The sequence below is a fragment of the Triticum aestivum genome, chromosome 4A, assembly GCF_018294505.1.
Source record: "Triticum aestivum cultivar Chinese Spring chromosome 4A, IWGSC CS RefSeq v2.1, whole genome shotgun sequence".
Taxonomy (NCBI): domain Eukaryota; kingdom Viridiplantae; phylum Streptophyta; class Magnoliopsida; order Poales; family Poaceae; genus Triticum; species Triticum aestivum.
The window spans coordinates 725,633,013-725,650,201 of NC_057803.1; the positions used below are offsets into that span (position 1 = coordinate 725,633,013).

Consider the following 17,189-nt stretch of genomic DNA (forward strand, 5'->3'; position numbering starts at 1 on the left):
AGATGAGGAGTCAGAAATGAGAAGAGAGAGTAGTGATCTAGGGCTTAGCTTAGTGGTCGTGTCCTACAGTCAGCGTGTGCTTTGATACCATCTTGTAGTGACCAGACCTCAAACAGTTTGTTCTCTGTGCATCAGTGTCATCCCTGGATCAATAATGCTGACACGCACAGTCCTAGAAGGCTTCATAACAGAGTGGCAATCACACACTTATTACATTGTATGCCTCAAAAGAGAGCTTATTACAATAAATATGGCTTAAGGCCATCTAATAACGATAACAGCAGAAGGCTTGGAAGATAAGTGAGTCCATCAACTCCAACGGCATCACTGAGTATAGAACCACGATCCTAAGGCATCTTACTCGTCGTCTGAAAAGTCTGCAACATGAACGTTGCAGCCCGAAAACGGGTCAGCACATGGAATACGCTGGCAATGTAACACATAGAGAGTAATGAAAGGAATAAGCTATACTACATGCATATATGGCTGGTGGAAAGCTCTATGGTTACAGTTTTTGCATAAAGCCAATGATTCCCTACTACAAAGGAATAAATTTTATTTAACTATCATGGTGGTTGTTAAACATTGAGAATGGTTGACAGCATTCTCAATCCAAATTATATATCCTCATTAATAACCCAACAACATTAATTAAAGTAACATGGTGAGATTCACATGATAATCCAAGTATTAGATACTCAAAACGTCCATAACCGGGGACACGGCTAATCATGATTAGATTATACACTCTGCAGAGGTTTGTGCACTTTTCCCCACAAGACTCAATCTCCTCTGTTGGTTTTCTCGCACTGCATGGCGTTTGAGAAACGGATGATCGAGACATAGTCTTTCAGAAGCGCTAGCACCTTACGATGGGTAGACCTGTACACCTACTTTCCCCTACATTTGCTAGTCTACCACTGTAAGACTTCGCACGACTTAATCAACTATGCTAGAGCCCATAATAGCATGTGGCTGCACACGAAAGTTTCTAGCATGAATAATCTTATGATACCTTTGAGCCTGGGTGGCGATCCAAAAACAAACAGGCAATCCTGGAATACCCAAGTGCCTCAATCCACCCAGATGTGTATTAAAGTTGCCACCTTAAATAAACCATTAATTAACAATCTCACATCTGTCATGGATACACTCACCCAATCCACGTCTACTAGCATAGCATAGCATAATGAGCAAACGTAGAAGTAACTCCCAAGGGTTTGATAATAAAACAGGTAATAGGTACTACCTCAACTACTTCCCAAAACCCACATTTTAATCATATCCTAATCATGCAATTGTTTGAGGATTGATCTAATGCATAAAAACTGTGTAGTAAAGAGGTACAATCAAAGTGTTACTCGCCTTGCTGATGATCCGCGAAACCTAGGGATTCGAAGTAGCAAGCGGCAAACAAACAAACAAACAAGCATACAATAAGTACTCATCTAATGCACAGGTAAAACTCAAATAAGAGATCTAACCATAAAGTTTAACTTAAGAACTCCGGTTGGCAAAAGAAACCAAATCGAATGAAGCAACAAAAATCAAACTGCAAAAGAAACAAGCGAAAACTTGTTTGAGTTGATTAAACGGAAAGAGGGTTTCGAAACGAAACTCTAGGCGCTTGAATCGCCTGATTCAGATAAACGAGCGAAAAGATAAACTAAAATGAAAATTGGATCAGAAATCGCGATCAGAAATAATCACGGAAAAATTCGAGAAAAAGAAAACGGACAAACAGGCTAACGAACGAACGTTCGCTGTCTGCGAAAAAAACGAAAGCCATTCGTTAAAACGAACGTACGGACGGGCGTTTGCTAATTAACTAAACCCGGAAAAAAATAAGCTCATCTAATAAAAAAACGACCACGGGTTTTTATAAAAAAAGTCGGGCGGTTAACCGACGGCGGCAGCGGCTACCTTGGGGTCGGAGTCCGGCGGGCGGCGGCGGGCTCCGGCGGGGACGGCGGCGCGGTCCGGCGAGGCGGCGGCGTTGGCGGGTGGCGGCGACAGCAGGCGGCGGCGGCGGCAGGCGGCGGCGGCAGGCGGCGGCGGCGGCAGGCGGCAGCGGCGCCAGGCGGTGGCGGCGGCTAGGGTTTCAGGTGGGCTTGGAGTGGCGTCCTGGCGCTTATAAAGGCCGGTCGGGCCAAGTGTCCTAGCCGGACACGGCCCGGTTAGGTAGGTTCGCGTTTTAAAAAAAAACATTACGCATAGAAAAACAATTAAAAGAAATACTAAACGGGCTCCAAAAATCCCAAAATAAATTTTCCCCGACTTCTAAAATCAAGCCGGTTAAGATGAACATTTATTTGGGGCCTAAATGCAATTTTGAAAAACACGCATTTTTCCTAAATTCAAATAAAATAGGAATAACTCCAAAATAAAATCTTATTTGATTTTTTTGTTAAATCCTCAACATTTCTTTATTTGGGGAAAGTCACTTTATTCTTTCTCTCATATTTTATAATATAAATAATTGGAGACAAAATAAATAAAATCAAATGATCCTATTTTCAAAATTCGAGAAAACTCAAATATGGAAATAACGAAATCCCCAACTCTCTCCGAGGGTCCTTGAGTTGCGTAGAATTTCTAGGATCGAGCCAAAATGCAATAAAATATGATATGCAATGATGATCTAATGTATAACATTCCAAATTGAAAATTTTGTATGTTACAGCCCGCCTCCTCCTTCGCCGCCTCGTAAGCGACGGCGGGACACAGCCGCCGCCGCTCCGGCTGCTCTGGCGCATCGTAGCAGTCCGCGTTTGGCTGCTCCACCTCTTAAGCAACAAAAGAAGACAGCCGCAGCCGCTCCGGCTGCTTCGACGTCTAGCATTACAGCCAGAGGCGGAAGTACTTGCACTGGTCAAAGGCTAGCAGAAGAAGAAAAGGGGAAAAATTCCCCAGCTTGGCGAACAAGCGAAGCAATCATGCCCCCCGCTCAATGATTCTAGAGATATCGTCGATAATCTTCCGGGGATGCTGCCCGATACCAATCCTGGAGATTACATGACCGATGATGATGCAATAATTTTTGAAACAATGGAGGTGGACACATTAAGATTCGAGCACGGGAAGCCTCTCGTCAGACCGGGTACTTCCCTAACAACGATGATGCGAAGATTCCATGATTGGTACATGGACATCTGCAGGAAGTCTGGGAAAAATACTTTGTCGCTATCGGTTAAAGAGGAGCACGACCTCGTTGGAATTGATCTGTTGTTAGTTCCATATGAGGAGTTCTTCCAGTTTTTCAATCAAAAGGCACTCGATAAAACAATCATCACTTTCTACTGTCTATAAATACTACTTCTCTGTAATTAGTTAAGTCTCTATATATAGCTCAGCTCTTTCATTGCATGTATATATAATTATCCTCACTATATTATGCAGATTGAAGATCGTCGAATTGAAGAAAAGACAAGTAGGTGATATTGGGTTTATTAACATAAATCTCATGGATGAATGGAGTGTTAAACATGATGCCAGACAAACCGAGGCCAAGTTGCTCGCATCGTTACTTTGAAATCAAAACAAAGCTACAATACACTTTCCTTACGAATACAAGTAAGGGTTACTGTCTTGTGCATATTCGGTTTCCCTTATTACTCTAGGTTATAGTAATGTAATTGATGAGTTATGCATGCATGCGCAGCTTCCACTTTATTCTGCTAGAGATTAAGCTTGAGCAGGGACTAGTAACCATCATAAACTCCAAACGAAAAAATCCGAAGGAGTATGCAACCATGACTAAAATGCTCGAGAAGTAAGTTCAATTGATCATTCTCGCACCATATAGGCAACTTTGTTCATTTCTTGATATCAAGTAATTGTTTTCTTTGTCTGGCAGGATTTGCACAAAGTTCACCGCACAAGCTCCGGACTGCCGGCGCAACTGCGATTTGACCACCTGAAAGTAAGTACTAGCTACTAGCTAGTTTCGCACATCTCCCATTGATTCTAGATAGTTTCATCAATACCATTTAGCATGCTTGCTTATCAGTTTGATTGACCTCTATTTCTTGTAAAGTGATTGTGGCAGGAACCCGGGAATGATTTGTGTGGATACTACATTTGTGAGTTCATCCACCACACCACCTATGAGTGGGGCTACTCTAAACAACAATATGAAGTGCGTACGCAATAATATTCATAATTTTATTTTATTACCAGCATTTGTGTTCAGTTTCATTCATACATATGTTTTGACCCCCTTCTTGAAATTAGATGTGGCAGATGCAAGATGAACTCCTACCACAAGATCGCATACGAGCAATTCAAGAGGAATTGGCTGGATTCTTTCTTGACCACGTCATCGACAAACACGGAGAATACCATGTGGAAGTTGAGTTCAGATGTTAGGGGACGCAAGAGATCTTATATTGTGTGTGTGTCTATATATATATATATATATATATATATATATATATATATATATATATATATATATATATATATATATATATATATATATATCTAGCCAGTAGCGTCGGATAGATATACGAAAACTTGTTGTTCATGACGATCTTTTGTATTTAATGGTTTCCTTCATTTGCTTACTAGCTAGCTAGCGTGTCCAGTCCTCTCTATACGTAGCGTCGACCAAGCACGAAGAAAAGAGAGGACACTCCTCCCTATTAGCTAGCTAACACAATATATGAAACCCCTAAATTAACCCTACAAAACCCCCAAAAAAACCCAAACCCCCCACCCCCCCCCCCCCTTTCAGAAAAAAATCCAGCCCCTGAACTGCTGACGCGTGGAAGCCTTTTGGTCCCGATTGGTGGCACCAACCGGGACAAAAGGTCCCCATGCTTGGGCAAGCCGCTCCGGCCACGTGGAGCCCCATCTGTCCCGGTTTCCGATCGAAGCGGGACTAAAGGTATATGGTTTTAGTTACGACCCTTTAGTCCTGGTTCGGGAACCGGGACAAATGACCCTCACGAACCGGGACGAATGGCCCTTTTTCAACTAGTGTAGTACTCCTATTGGGTACTATGTTTTTTGCTCTCATTAGTTACACATTCAGAAAAGATAATCTAATACTATCCTTTTTTTCTCTCTCCTCTATGCACTATTCTTTATCAAAAGAGAGTTATTAGAAGGCATTCCACACAAAAAGTAGAGAAAGTACAAAATTGTACTATATATTCCCAATTTGGTAGCTTGGTGACTGAGTAATTCATAAATGCATTAGTAAACTAACCAAATCAATTTCCTATAGCAATTTACATGTCAATGATCTTAACCTCGTCTAAATACTTATTTGGTTGTTCTACTGAAACAAAGCCAGGTTCAGATAATCCCAAGAATAACTACTAGTACTCCTATTGGGTACTATGTCTTTTGCTCTCATTGGGTACTCATTCAGAAAAGATAATCTAATACTATCATTTTTTTCTCTCTCCTCTATGCATTATTCTTTATCAGAAGAGAGTTATTAGAAGGCATTCCACACAAAAAGCAGAGAAAGCACAAAATTTGTACTAGATATTCCCAATTTAGTGGCTTGGCGACTTAGTCATTCATCACATCGACATGCATATAGGGAGACCCCCAGCGGCAATGTCATACAAAATAATAGTCCCACATTCTATCATACAAAATAATAGTCCCACGTTCTATCGTCATTCGTGATCTCGCATATTGTTGGCCGGGCACTTCAACCATGTCTTGACGGTGGTGAGGGCAATAGCATTACAAGCATGTTGTTGTCAGTTGATCTCTCAACAAGAAAATTTTTGTTTGAACTCATATACTTTGTCTGGTTTAAATAGAGTCGAACCATTAACATAAAAAACATTCGAACCCATATACTTGTTATAGTTTTATTAAAGTCGAATCATTTACTTTAAAAAAACATGAGGGGATAGAGTATATTGTGTAGGATTTTTATTCAACGCTCTTGAAGCCTTCCTAAAGGGGCCAAACATGAAGTGAACTATTAGTTTCGGTTGTCCATGTACCTCGATGTAGTTTTTATTATGTTTGGGGTGCTTTGTACTTCCGGTGAATATTTATAATAGATCTAATATTTTTGCAGAAAAAAAAGTGAACTATTAGTTTGTTGTTTCTTTAGAGAAATGTTTTCTTTGAACAAAATTCTACAAAGTACTGTAAAAAGACAAGTCTGTAAAATAATGCAAAGTATATTGCGAAATAAAAAAAGTTCACATACAGTGATGTAGTATGAAAAAGTCGGTAGAAAAAATGTACTACTCGTATGAAAATTTTCTTATATGCAAAAACATATTATTATCATTTGCATGGATTAACTGGGCCCAGTTTCTTTCTCCTTCCAGATAATTGTGCTTCTAACCGGGCCAGCCCAGCAGACAAATAAGTCCAAGTGCGACAGGTGATTCCCCTAAAAAAAAAGTGCGACAGGTGATGAGGTGAAGTGAACCTACAGGTGGCAGCAGAAGAGCAAAAGCCTTTGCTTCAAAAAAAAAAAGGCTGAAGAGCAATGGCGGCGGCGGCTTCTTCGCCGTCGCCACCGTCTCCCTCCGCTCCGATACAATCCACGCCCTTCTCCGTCCGATCAGAGGTAAGCTAGCCCCCGCCCCCCTCCTTTACACACACTTCATTAGTTCAGCGTCATGTTTTCTGTACCCACTTGCTCCATCGAAGAGTCTGTACCCACTTGATCTGTGGATATCATCGGCATGACTGAAATTGCTGCATATAAAATGCAGAAACCCGCCAGGATGAATTCCCTCCCCTTCTGTATGTTGTACTGTAGTACTAGCTAAAACAATAGGCACCTCTTCCTATCCTGTACGACTTGGAACTGAGACTCCTATGTGGTTGCTGTGTGTGTTAGTGTTAGGACCCAGTAAAACAACTCCAGTTAAGGACTTAAGCTTGCAAAGAGAAAAATAAAAAACAAAGCAATAAACTGTATATATATTCAAGTCGGCTAGCCGAGTGAAACTCGTATTCGTGCTTTTTTTCTTCTTCTGAATTATCTGTATCACAATCACCCGAGTGTACCGTCCTTGCAGTTTTTCAACACTCCATCCTTGCCCCTGCAGGTGCCCGATGCCTTGTGTGATATAGTTAATGAAGCAGAGACTGGAATTGCTAACAAATCGGGTATCTTTATTTGTCTCATTATAATTCATCTTTGACACCTGCAGGTGCCTTGGAACGTTATACATCGTACTCGCATCACTGGAACCAGACATCATGGTATTTCTAGATAACGAGGATATCACTTACCGTGCCATGCGGTTGCCGTGTGTGTTAGGGTGCCAGTAAAACCAATTTAGTTAACACTTGAGCTTGCAAAGAGAAAAATAAAATTAAACGTAGTACACAAGGTCGAGAGTGACAAATTGTCTAAGTGGGCGGCTAAGAAGAAAAAGCTCACTTGTTTCCGGTGTGGGGAACCGGGGCACTTTTTGGTCCAGTGTACGGCGGAGCTTTGTGATCTTTGCCGGAAGCCTAATCACACAGCGGCTGACTGTCCTCTGATGTTGGGGCCAAAACCATCCGTCCAGATATACGGGGTGTGTTGCTCCGAGTTGATGTTTTTTGAATCTCCGTCTGCGGAACCTTCCGCGCCCATAGTGGAAACCTCCTTCCCCGGTGTTGTGAAGGTGGTCCACGGGCCTTTGACCGAAGCACAGATTATTCAGCAGTTGAGAGAGCTAGCTCCGGGTAATTTTCAGTGGTCATTACTTAGGCTCTCTGATAATTCGTATAAAGTGGACTTCCCTTCTAAGGAGGATCAGGTGAGGATTCTCAAGTTTGGTATGAGCAGGGTCACAGGCACTAGCTTTGTGCTGGCGTTCGATGAGTGGAAAAAGAAAGAACCACAGGGCACACCTTTAACTCAGATTTGGGTTCGTTTCTCTGGTGCCCCGTCTGATCCTTTGGACAGCTTTCTGGTGACATGGAGTCTGGGGTCGCTGATAGGTAAGACCGAGCAGGTGGATATGCAGTTCACTCGGGCTCATGGGGTCGCACGGCTGCTAGTTAGTGTCGCCAATATTCAGTACTTGCCAGACGTGGTGCCTTGGACTTACGCAGGCGTTCTGTATCAGTTGGACGTGCACTATGAGGATCCTGATCTTTTCAATGAGTTTGAGGATGACAATCCCATGGACACTTCTGAGGGAGGTGGGGGTTCAGGTACCAGGGATGACAATGCTAAGAGTAATGAGGATAAGGCTTTGGGACCGTCGGGGCAGTCGGAGAATGCCGACTCCACTCCTGTTGGGCCGTCCTCCACGGTACCAACTACCAGGCTTCAGCTGGGTTCTCTTGGGGCCTTCTCGGCGTCGCCGAGATTGTCGAGTGTTAGGGCTGGTCCTCCGAGTCCAAGACTTAGATTATGTGTGGGGAGGTCGGTCGACCACACTGATGAGGTGGGGCAGCAGGCCCCGTCGTCTGTCCCTCGCTCGCCTTCGGCCATGGCGATCGTGGCGGAGCCGGTCGCTGCGGGACGAGCGGACTTGCAGGAGGCTAGACCTTCTGGGTCCTTGATGTGGCTGGAGACTGGGGGCGGCGCGGCCCCACTGGAGAGGTCCCCGGATGGCAGGGAAACGGGTGCGCAGGAGGCCGCCCTTTCTCCTGCGGTGGCACTGGAAGGCAGCCTGGTGGGTGCGCTTCCTGCGGAACCGGCAGCGCCTTTTTCTTTGGGCACGAGCATCGGCGAGGTGGATACTTCGTCATCTCGGGTGGCTGCTCCGGCGGCTCCGGTGATGGTCTTAGCGGCTGGGGGACGGGCAGGAGGCTCTTCCCCTAGCGCTACTTCGCGCGAGGAGGTCCGCGAGTTGGAGGATTCGGCATCTCTGGTGGCTGCTCCGGTGGCCTCGGTGATGGCCACTGCGGCTGTGGGACGGGCAGGAGGCTCTTCCCCTACCGCTACTTCGCGCGACGAGGTCATCGCGTTCGGTGGGATACCGGACCCGGTCTCTGTAGGGAGACGGGTCAGCGGGAGACTACAGGAGCACTCCGATGTTGATGACATGCAGCTGAGGTGCGCGTTGAGAGCGGCCAAGCTGCGGGACGTCGAGACTACAACTGGTATGTCAGTTAATAAGTCTAATTCTATTATGCATTTTACCAATGAAGAGATTGTTCATAATGCAAACCAAATAGGAGTGTCTCTTGGTAACGATGATCTAGAGATCTCTAAATCGGTTAATGAGATGCTAGACTTGGAAGCTGAACGTGCGTTAGAATTGATTCGTAACATAGCTGCAGTAAAACCGATGAATGAGTCGGAGATTGACAAGCTAGGGGTTAGGGTTCTTGATAGCTTGTGTGCTGATCTTGATCCTGCGGTCCAGGTGACGGAGGAGGAGGATGAGTATACCTCTCCGGTAACCACAAACCTAGAGGTGGTGCCTGTGGCCGTAGAGCCTCTTTCCGAGTGTGTTGAATCTATTGATGGTGGGGTTAAGCCTAAGAGGACCTGGAAACGTAAGGTTTATCCGGTGTCGGCTGTGCGTAGAAGTGCTAGGATCCGTACCTCCAAAAAATTTCATGATGAATTATGAAAGGCATTTTTTGGAACAGCAGAGGTCTTAAAGACTTGGCTAAAAGACGTTTTCTAGCAGAAGCTTCTATTGAACATCACTTAGACTTTATTGCTTTGTCCGAAACTGGACGAGGTAATTTTTCAGCACAGTTTCTTAGCACCTTAGCAGGGGGGGTAGACTTTGATTGGCATTGTCTCCCACCTCGAGGAAGATCCGGTGGGGTTCTACTCGGGGTTAAGTGCGATACGTTGGAGGTTCGGAGTGTAGTGATGGGTGAATTTGCGGTTAAGTTTAGGGTAAGAACGAAAGCTGATGGTTTTGATTGGGCTTTGGTGGCAGTCTATGGGGCTGCGCAACCCGAACTTAAACCAGATTTCCTGGCGGACTTAGTCCGAGTTTGCGGGAATGAGCAACTACCTGTCTTAGTGGGAGGTGACTTTAACATTATTCGAAGAAAGTAAGAAAAGAATAATGACAACTTTGACGGCAGATGGTCCTTTATGTTCAATACTATCATAGAGAGCTTGGACCTCAGAGAGATAGAGCTTTCGGGTAGGAAATTCACTTGGGCAAACGCATTACCGGTTCCGACGTTTGAGAAGTTGGACCGTGTTCTGGCAAGTGTTGAGTGGGAACAGAAGTTTCCTCTGGTAACGGTGCAGGCGTTGACACGAGGTATCTCGGATCACACACCGCTATTAGTGGACTCAGGGGCCCCAACTCATTTGGGTAATAAGAATATTTTCTCTTTCGAACTTGCTTGGTTTGAAAGAGAAGGATTTATCGATCTGTTGGCTAGAGAGTGGGCTAAAGACTCGGGGGGAAGGTCACCCATGGAGCGGTGGCAATGCAAGATTCGTCATCTGCGAAGGTTCCTTCGTGGATGGGCTAAGCATACGAACGGAATTTATAAGGCGGAGAAGGAAAGGCTCCTTATGATGATTCACACCCTAGAGTTAAAAGCTGAAACCTCTCTTTTAGATACCAGAGAGTTGGAGTCTAAATTGGAGGCCGAGCTAAGGCTGAAAGCGCTTCTCCGTGAGGAGGAATTGAAGTGGGCTCTCAGAGCTAAGGTTCGCAAGGTTGTCCAAGGTGAGGATAATACCCAATTCTTTCATATGATTGCTAACGGAAAGCATCGTAAGAAGAGAATTTTTCAATTAGAACAAGATGAAGGAACGATAGTTGGTCAGGAAAACCTGAAAGTTTACATTACCAACTACTATAAGCAGTTATTTGGACCTCCGGAACGGAGTTTTGTGTCTTTGGATGAGTCAAGAGTTGAGGATGTTCCCCAACTTCAGACGGAAGAGAATGAGATTTTGACTGCCCCTTTCACGGAGAAGGAGGTGTATGAGGCCATTGCACAAATGAATAATAATAAAGCGCCAGGACCAGATGGGTTTCCGGCGGAGTTCTACAAAAAGTGCTGGCATTTCATTAAACATGACCTGTTGCTCATGTTTCATGAATTGTTTAATGGTCAGCTTCATTTATTCAAGCTTAATTTTGGAACAATAACTCTTCTTCCTAAGAAGACAGAGGCTATTCGCATTGAGCAGTTCAGACCCATTTGTTTGCTTAATGTAAGTTTCAAAATTTTCACTAAGGTTGGGACGAACCGACTCACGCAGATAGCGCATACGGTGGTGCAACCGTCCCAGACTGCTTTCATGACGGATAGAAATATCCTTGAAGGGGTGGTCGTCTTGCATGAAACGCTCCACGAAATTCACTCAAAAAAACTTGATGGGGTGGTTTTTAAAGTGGATTTCGAAAAAGCATACGATAAAGTCAAATGGCCTTTCCTTCATCAGGCATTGCGTATGAAAGGATTCGACAAGGCATGGCGCGACCAAATTGATTCCTTTACGCAAAAAGGGAGTGTAGGGATTAAAGTGAATGACGATATAGGTCACTATTTCCAGACACATAAAGGCCTAAGGCAGGGGGATCCAATGTCACCGATCTTATTTAACATAGTAGCTGATATGCTATCTATTTTAATAGGCCGGGCCAAGGAGGCGGGGCAGGTTTCGGGCTTGGTTCCGCACCTAGTTGATGGAGGTATATCCATTTTGCAGTATGCTGATGATACGATCATCTTTATGGAGCATGACTTGGTGAAAGCTAGGAATATGAAGCTTGTGCTGTGCTTATTTGAACAATTGTCTGGACTCAAGATTAACTTCCACAAGAGCGAATTGTTTTGCTTTGGAAGAGCTACTGAGGACCAGGTGGCGTATAAGCAATTGTTCGGATGCGAGTTGGGTTCACTACCGTTTACTTACTTGGGCATTCCCATTCATCATCGTAAGCTTACAAACAAGGAGTGGAAGTGTATTGAGGATCGTTTTGAAAAGAAACTAAGCTGTTGGAAAGGGAAGCTCATGTCATATGGAGGTCGATTAATTTTGATTAATTCGGTTCTCACAAGTATGCCTATGTTTCTTCTATCCTTCTTTGAGATCCCGGTGGGGGTTAGGAAGAGATTAGACTTTTATCGATCCCGGTTTTTTTGGCAAAACGATGAGTTGAAACGTAAGTATAGGCTTGCCAAATGGGACATCATCTGTAGGCCCAAGGACCAAGGCGGTCTAGGCATTGAAAATCTAGAGATCAAGAATAGATGTCTCCTTAGCAAGTGGCTTTTTAAACTTTCATCCGAGACAGAGGCTACTTGGGCACAAATTCTGCGTAATAAGTATCTTCAGTCAAAAACTTTAGCTCAGGTGACGGTGCGCCCAACTGATTCACCGTTTTGGAAAGGGTTGATGAGAGTCAAGCCCCTCTTCTTTAATAGGACAAAAATCTTAGTTGGTGATGGAGCTACTACGAGGTTCTGGGAGGATACGTGGCTAGGAGAAACACCTCTGGCACGTCAATATCCCACACTGTATAACATTGTTCAACGTCGAGAAGTATACGTTGCAAATGTCTTACAGTCAACGCCTCTCAATATTAGCTTCCGGAGGACACTAGTGGGTGAACGATGGGAGGCATGGCTTCATCTTGTACGACGGCTGATGGATGTCCAACTGTCTCAGGATCCAGATAGGTTGTTTTGGAAATTGACAAAGGACGGTAGGTTCTCGGTTAAATCCATGTATCTGGATGTCATTAATACTAGCGTCATTCCTTGCTCCAGACATGTCTGGAAAGTTAAGGTACCTTTGCGAATTAAAGTGTTTATGTGATTTGTGCATAAAAAAGTAATTTTGACAAAGGATAATCTGGCAAAACGCAATTGGGTGGGTTCTGCTAGATGTAGTTTCTGCGATTGTAATGAAACTATCAGGCACCTCTTTCTGGATTGTCCACTGGCTAAGCTTCTTTGGCGTTCGATTCATATTGCCTTCAATATTATTCCACCTACTTCTATCAATATGTTGTTTGGAACATGGCTTGATGGGGTAGACTTGGTTTTAGCAAGACTCATTCGTGTTGGCGCGTGTGCCTTGTTATGGGCAGTATGGAACTGCAGAAATGATTTGGTTTTTAACAGAGCAACGAACTTTCATTTTTTGCAGGTTATCTTCAGGGCCACAGCGTTGATCCGTATGTGGTCGCTACTCACTCCGATGGAAGACAGGGGGCATTTGGCTACTGCGTCTACCCGATGGGAGATGGTAGCTCGGGTTATTTTTAACCGGTTTGGATGGCGGTCATGTAATAGGATAGGCATGTAGTGCTCCTATTTTTTGCCAGCCGGTTGTGGCTTTATGTTTACGCTCGCCTGAGCGGCTTGTCGTCTTTTTTTTACTTTAAACCTGCTGAAGACTTTGTGACACTCTCTATTTTAATATTATGAGCCGTATGCATCTTATTGATGCAGAGGCTGGGGTTGCACCCCTTTTCAAAAAAAAAACACATTATATATACGAGTAAGCTAGCCGAGTGAAACTCTATTAATGCTTCTTTTCTGAATTGTATCTATCACAATCGCCAACTGTACTGTCCTTGCAGTTTTGTAACCGTCCATCGTTGACCCATATACAGGTGACTGACGCCCTGTGTGATAGGTAACCGAAGCAATGACTAGGCTAGCTTACAAATCAGGTACCTTCATTTGTCTCATTATAGGTCACAGTCCCATCAGTGGAAGGGGAACCACATATATATCCTGGTATCTAGATGCGAAGAACATCCTGCTATCTAGATGAGAAGGACATCCTGGTACGTAGAATATTACTTACCGTGCCTTGCGGTTGCCGTGTGTGTTAGGTTTTTGCGAGCATAAGGCATACAAATCACATCAATGGTGTTAGCCAGTCTTCCGTCGACTGGTGACTTGTCTTCTGAATCCAAGGACAGATCCACTATAGAACAAGATCCAGACCGGAGTTCATAAGCATGCATACCTTCATACCCAAATACACGAAAGAGAAAACCCAAACTAAAATATGTCTGAGCTCAGGATTCTTGTCCAAGGAACTCTGATAGCTTTGTTATGCCTGCTTCTCTCCTTTCCACCACCAGCCACAGGCTCTCCCCTCCATGCACTAGCTTCGAACGGGAGCTGTGTCGCAGACGAGAGGGACGCGCTTCTCTCCATCAAGGAGAGCCTCTGGGAGCCCAGTGTCAACCTCTCGTCGTGGCAAGGTGAAGAATGCTGCAACTGGAAAGGCGTCAGGTGCAGCTACAAAACCGGCCACGTCGTCAAGCTCAATCTTCGTGGAAGTGCTCAAGACTGCCTCAGATACTCTACGTATAGAGGTGCGATAAGCCACTCCTTGGTTACTTTACAGCAACTAAGGTATCTAGACTTGAGCTGCAATAACTTCAACTGGACTGAGATACCAGACTTCATTGGTTCTTTCCCAAGCCTTAAATATCTTAACCTTTCATACAACTTGTTCTATGGGAGAATACCCCCGCAGATTGGGAATCTCTCGAAGCTTGTATACCTTGATCTTAATCCCTCAAACAACAACAACCCGTTGTACTCAAGTGATCTTCAGTGGTTATCGCACTTGTCGTTACTAAAGCACCTCGACTTGAGCTATATTAACCTTACCACTGTAGTGGACTGGGTCCATGAAATTAACATGCTTCCGAATCTTATCAAGCTTTACCTACAGCACACTGGCCTTAGAAGCACAGTTGTTGTCCTTGGCCAATCCAATCTTACGGCACTCGAGGTGCTTGACATCTCATGGAACAACTTTAACACCCCAATTGCTTCCAACTGGTTTTGGAACTCAACGTCCCTTAGTTATCTGAACTTGTATGCTTGTCCCTTTTATGGCCCTATTCCGGAATACATTGGCAGCATGGCCTCTCTTGAAGAAGTTAATTTCGGGGGAAATAATCTAATGTCCACGATGATACCATCAAATTTCAAAAATTTATGCAACCTGAAGATACTGAATCTAGCAGACAGCCAAACCTCAGGGGATATTAAGGAGTTGATGGAGCGGTTACCAAACTGTACTTCGAACAAGATGCAAATGTTGGACTTGGGTCAAAATATGTTAGGTGGGGCCATGCCCAGTAGTCCAGGACCCCTTAAAAACCTGACCTGCTTGGCCCTGCCTCACAATAAGCTTACAGGACCTATTCCGAAATGGATATGGTCACTCACCGAATTGCTTGTTTTGGACCTAGAAGTAAACGAGCTAAATGGTGTAGTCACTGAAGATCACCTAAAAAGCCTCAGAAATTTGAAGATCTTAATTTTGGGCAATACACTTCTTCAGATCAAGGTCAGTCCGAATTGGGTTCCTCCATTCAAACTACAAGCAGTTCTGTTAGATGGTCTGCAGATAGGGCCAGCATTCCCGTCATGGCTTAGATCACAGACAGGCCTTGGGCTCCTTATGATTGCAAATGCAAGCATAACTGCAATCCCAAATTGGGTTTGGGTTGCATTTTCAAGGGCAGAACTTGTGGATCTGTCCAATAATCAGATAACCGGCACACTACCAGCAACATTGGAATTTATGGCAGCAGAAGTAATGGCTCTGTCCAACAACAGATTTACCGGTACAATTCCAAAATTTCCAAGAAATATTAAAGGCATGTACTTATCAGTGAACTCCTTATCAGGGACATTGCCATCAGATTTTGGAGCCCCGTTATTGCAGGATCTTAGTCTTTATAGCAATTCAATATCAGGCCCCATTCCATCTTCATTGTGCTCATTGACACAGCTGACTCTGCTAGACCTATCAGGCAACAAGCTGACAGGAGAAGTTCCAAATTGCAAAGAGGATTCTAACTCAACCATGCATAACCTTAATATGGTAAATTTGAATACCAACAACCTGTCAGGAGAGTTCCCAGTAGTCTTTCAAAGCTGCCCCAACCTTGTTTTTGTTGATCTTTCATATAACAAATTCTCCGGAGACCTACCTGTCTGGATGGGCGTGAAGTTACCGTACTTAGCTCTATTACGTCTGCGGTACAATATGTTTACTGGCCAAATTCCCATTGAAATTGGAAAGATTCAAGAGCTACAGTATATAGATCTTGCACACAACAACTTCTCAGGAAGCATGCCGGAATCATTAGTTAACTTGAGTGCAATGGCCCGCACTTCTCAATATAGTTATGTTCTTAATAATGCCATCGATCACAGACAAGGGCCTCATCTGTACAACGGAGCATTTGCTTATATCTTTTTGGGGGAAGGAGTTCCTGTTCATACAAAAGGGCAACAACTTGAATTTTTTTATGAAATCTCAGATACGGTGGTTCTTGACTTGTCATGTAACAGTTTAACCGGAGTGATCCCTCCAGAGATTGGTTCTCTTGCTGGATTAAGAAGTCTGAACTTTTCGTGGAACAGCTTAAGTGGTGCTATCCCTGAGAAGATTGGTAAACTCATGCAATTGGAATCTCTTGACCTGTCAAACAATGAGCTTTCAGGCGAGATCCCTTCAAGCATGACTGCTCTCACCTCTCTAAGCTATATGAACCTGTCATACAACACTCTGACCGGAAAGATACCAACTGGAAATCAATTCCATACTTTTGACGCATCTGACTACATTGGAAACATTGGTTTATGTGGTTACCCCTTGACGAACAACTGTACAGGAAATAGTTCAAGTGGACCTACGCATGCAGATCATGGAGATGGATCCAATGATATATCCTTTTACCTTGGTTTGGCTGTTGGGTATATCCTTGGCCTTTGGGTGGTCTTCTGTGTGATTTTGTTTAAAAAAAGATGGAGAAGTGCTTATTTCATATTTGTGGAAGGGCTGCAGGAAAAGATTTATGTGGCAGTGGTACTGAGATGGGCTAATCTGAAGAGGAAAGTAGGTAAAACTTAAGTATAGATATATGTTATATGAATGATAATAATCCTCTCGCAAAAAAAAGAATGGTAATAATCATGTATGTGTTCCATCTAGACCTTTCATTTTTTACGGTTTGCTCTCTATATCCGAGAGTGTTGTAAGTCGTGATGAAAGTATATTGTATGAATTGGTATGTACAACAGTTGTGTTCTCCATATGTAATGTATCTAGTGGCATGTCTCAAGTGTCAGGCTATTTATAAACCCAATCAATTCCAGAACTAATCATGCTGTTGGTTCCGTTACTCTTCTGAGTGCTGATCACTATATGTGTTCTTTAACGCGTTCCTAGTACATGATGCTTACAGAAAATGTGGGATCAAAGTTGTGGTTCACCATGGTCATGCATGACACCCCATTTGTCTTTTTCAGTTCGTATGTCCACA

General features: G+C 43.8%; 1 protein-coding gene across 1 annotated transcript; it reads left to right on the forward strand.

Annotated features, from left to right (window-relative positions):
* The first annotated feature begins 13,900 nt into the window (after positions 1-13,900).
* Positions 13,901-16,963, forward strand: LOC123088392 (receptor-like protein EIX2). Its single transcript, XM_044510590.1, has one exon. It carries the CDS (start codon positions 13,901-13,903, stop codon positions 16,775-16,777), a length of 2,877 nt encoding a protein of 958 aa, XP_044366525.1. The 3' UTR covers positions 16,778-16,963.
* The last annotated feature ends 226 nt before the right edge of the window (positions 16,964-17,189 follow it).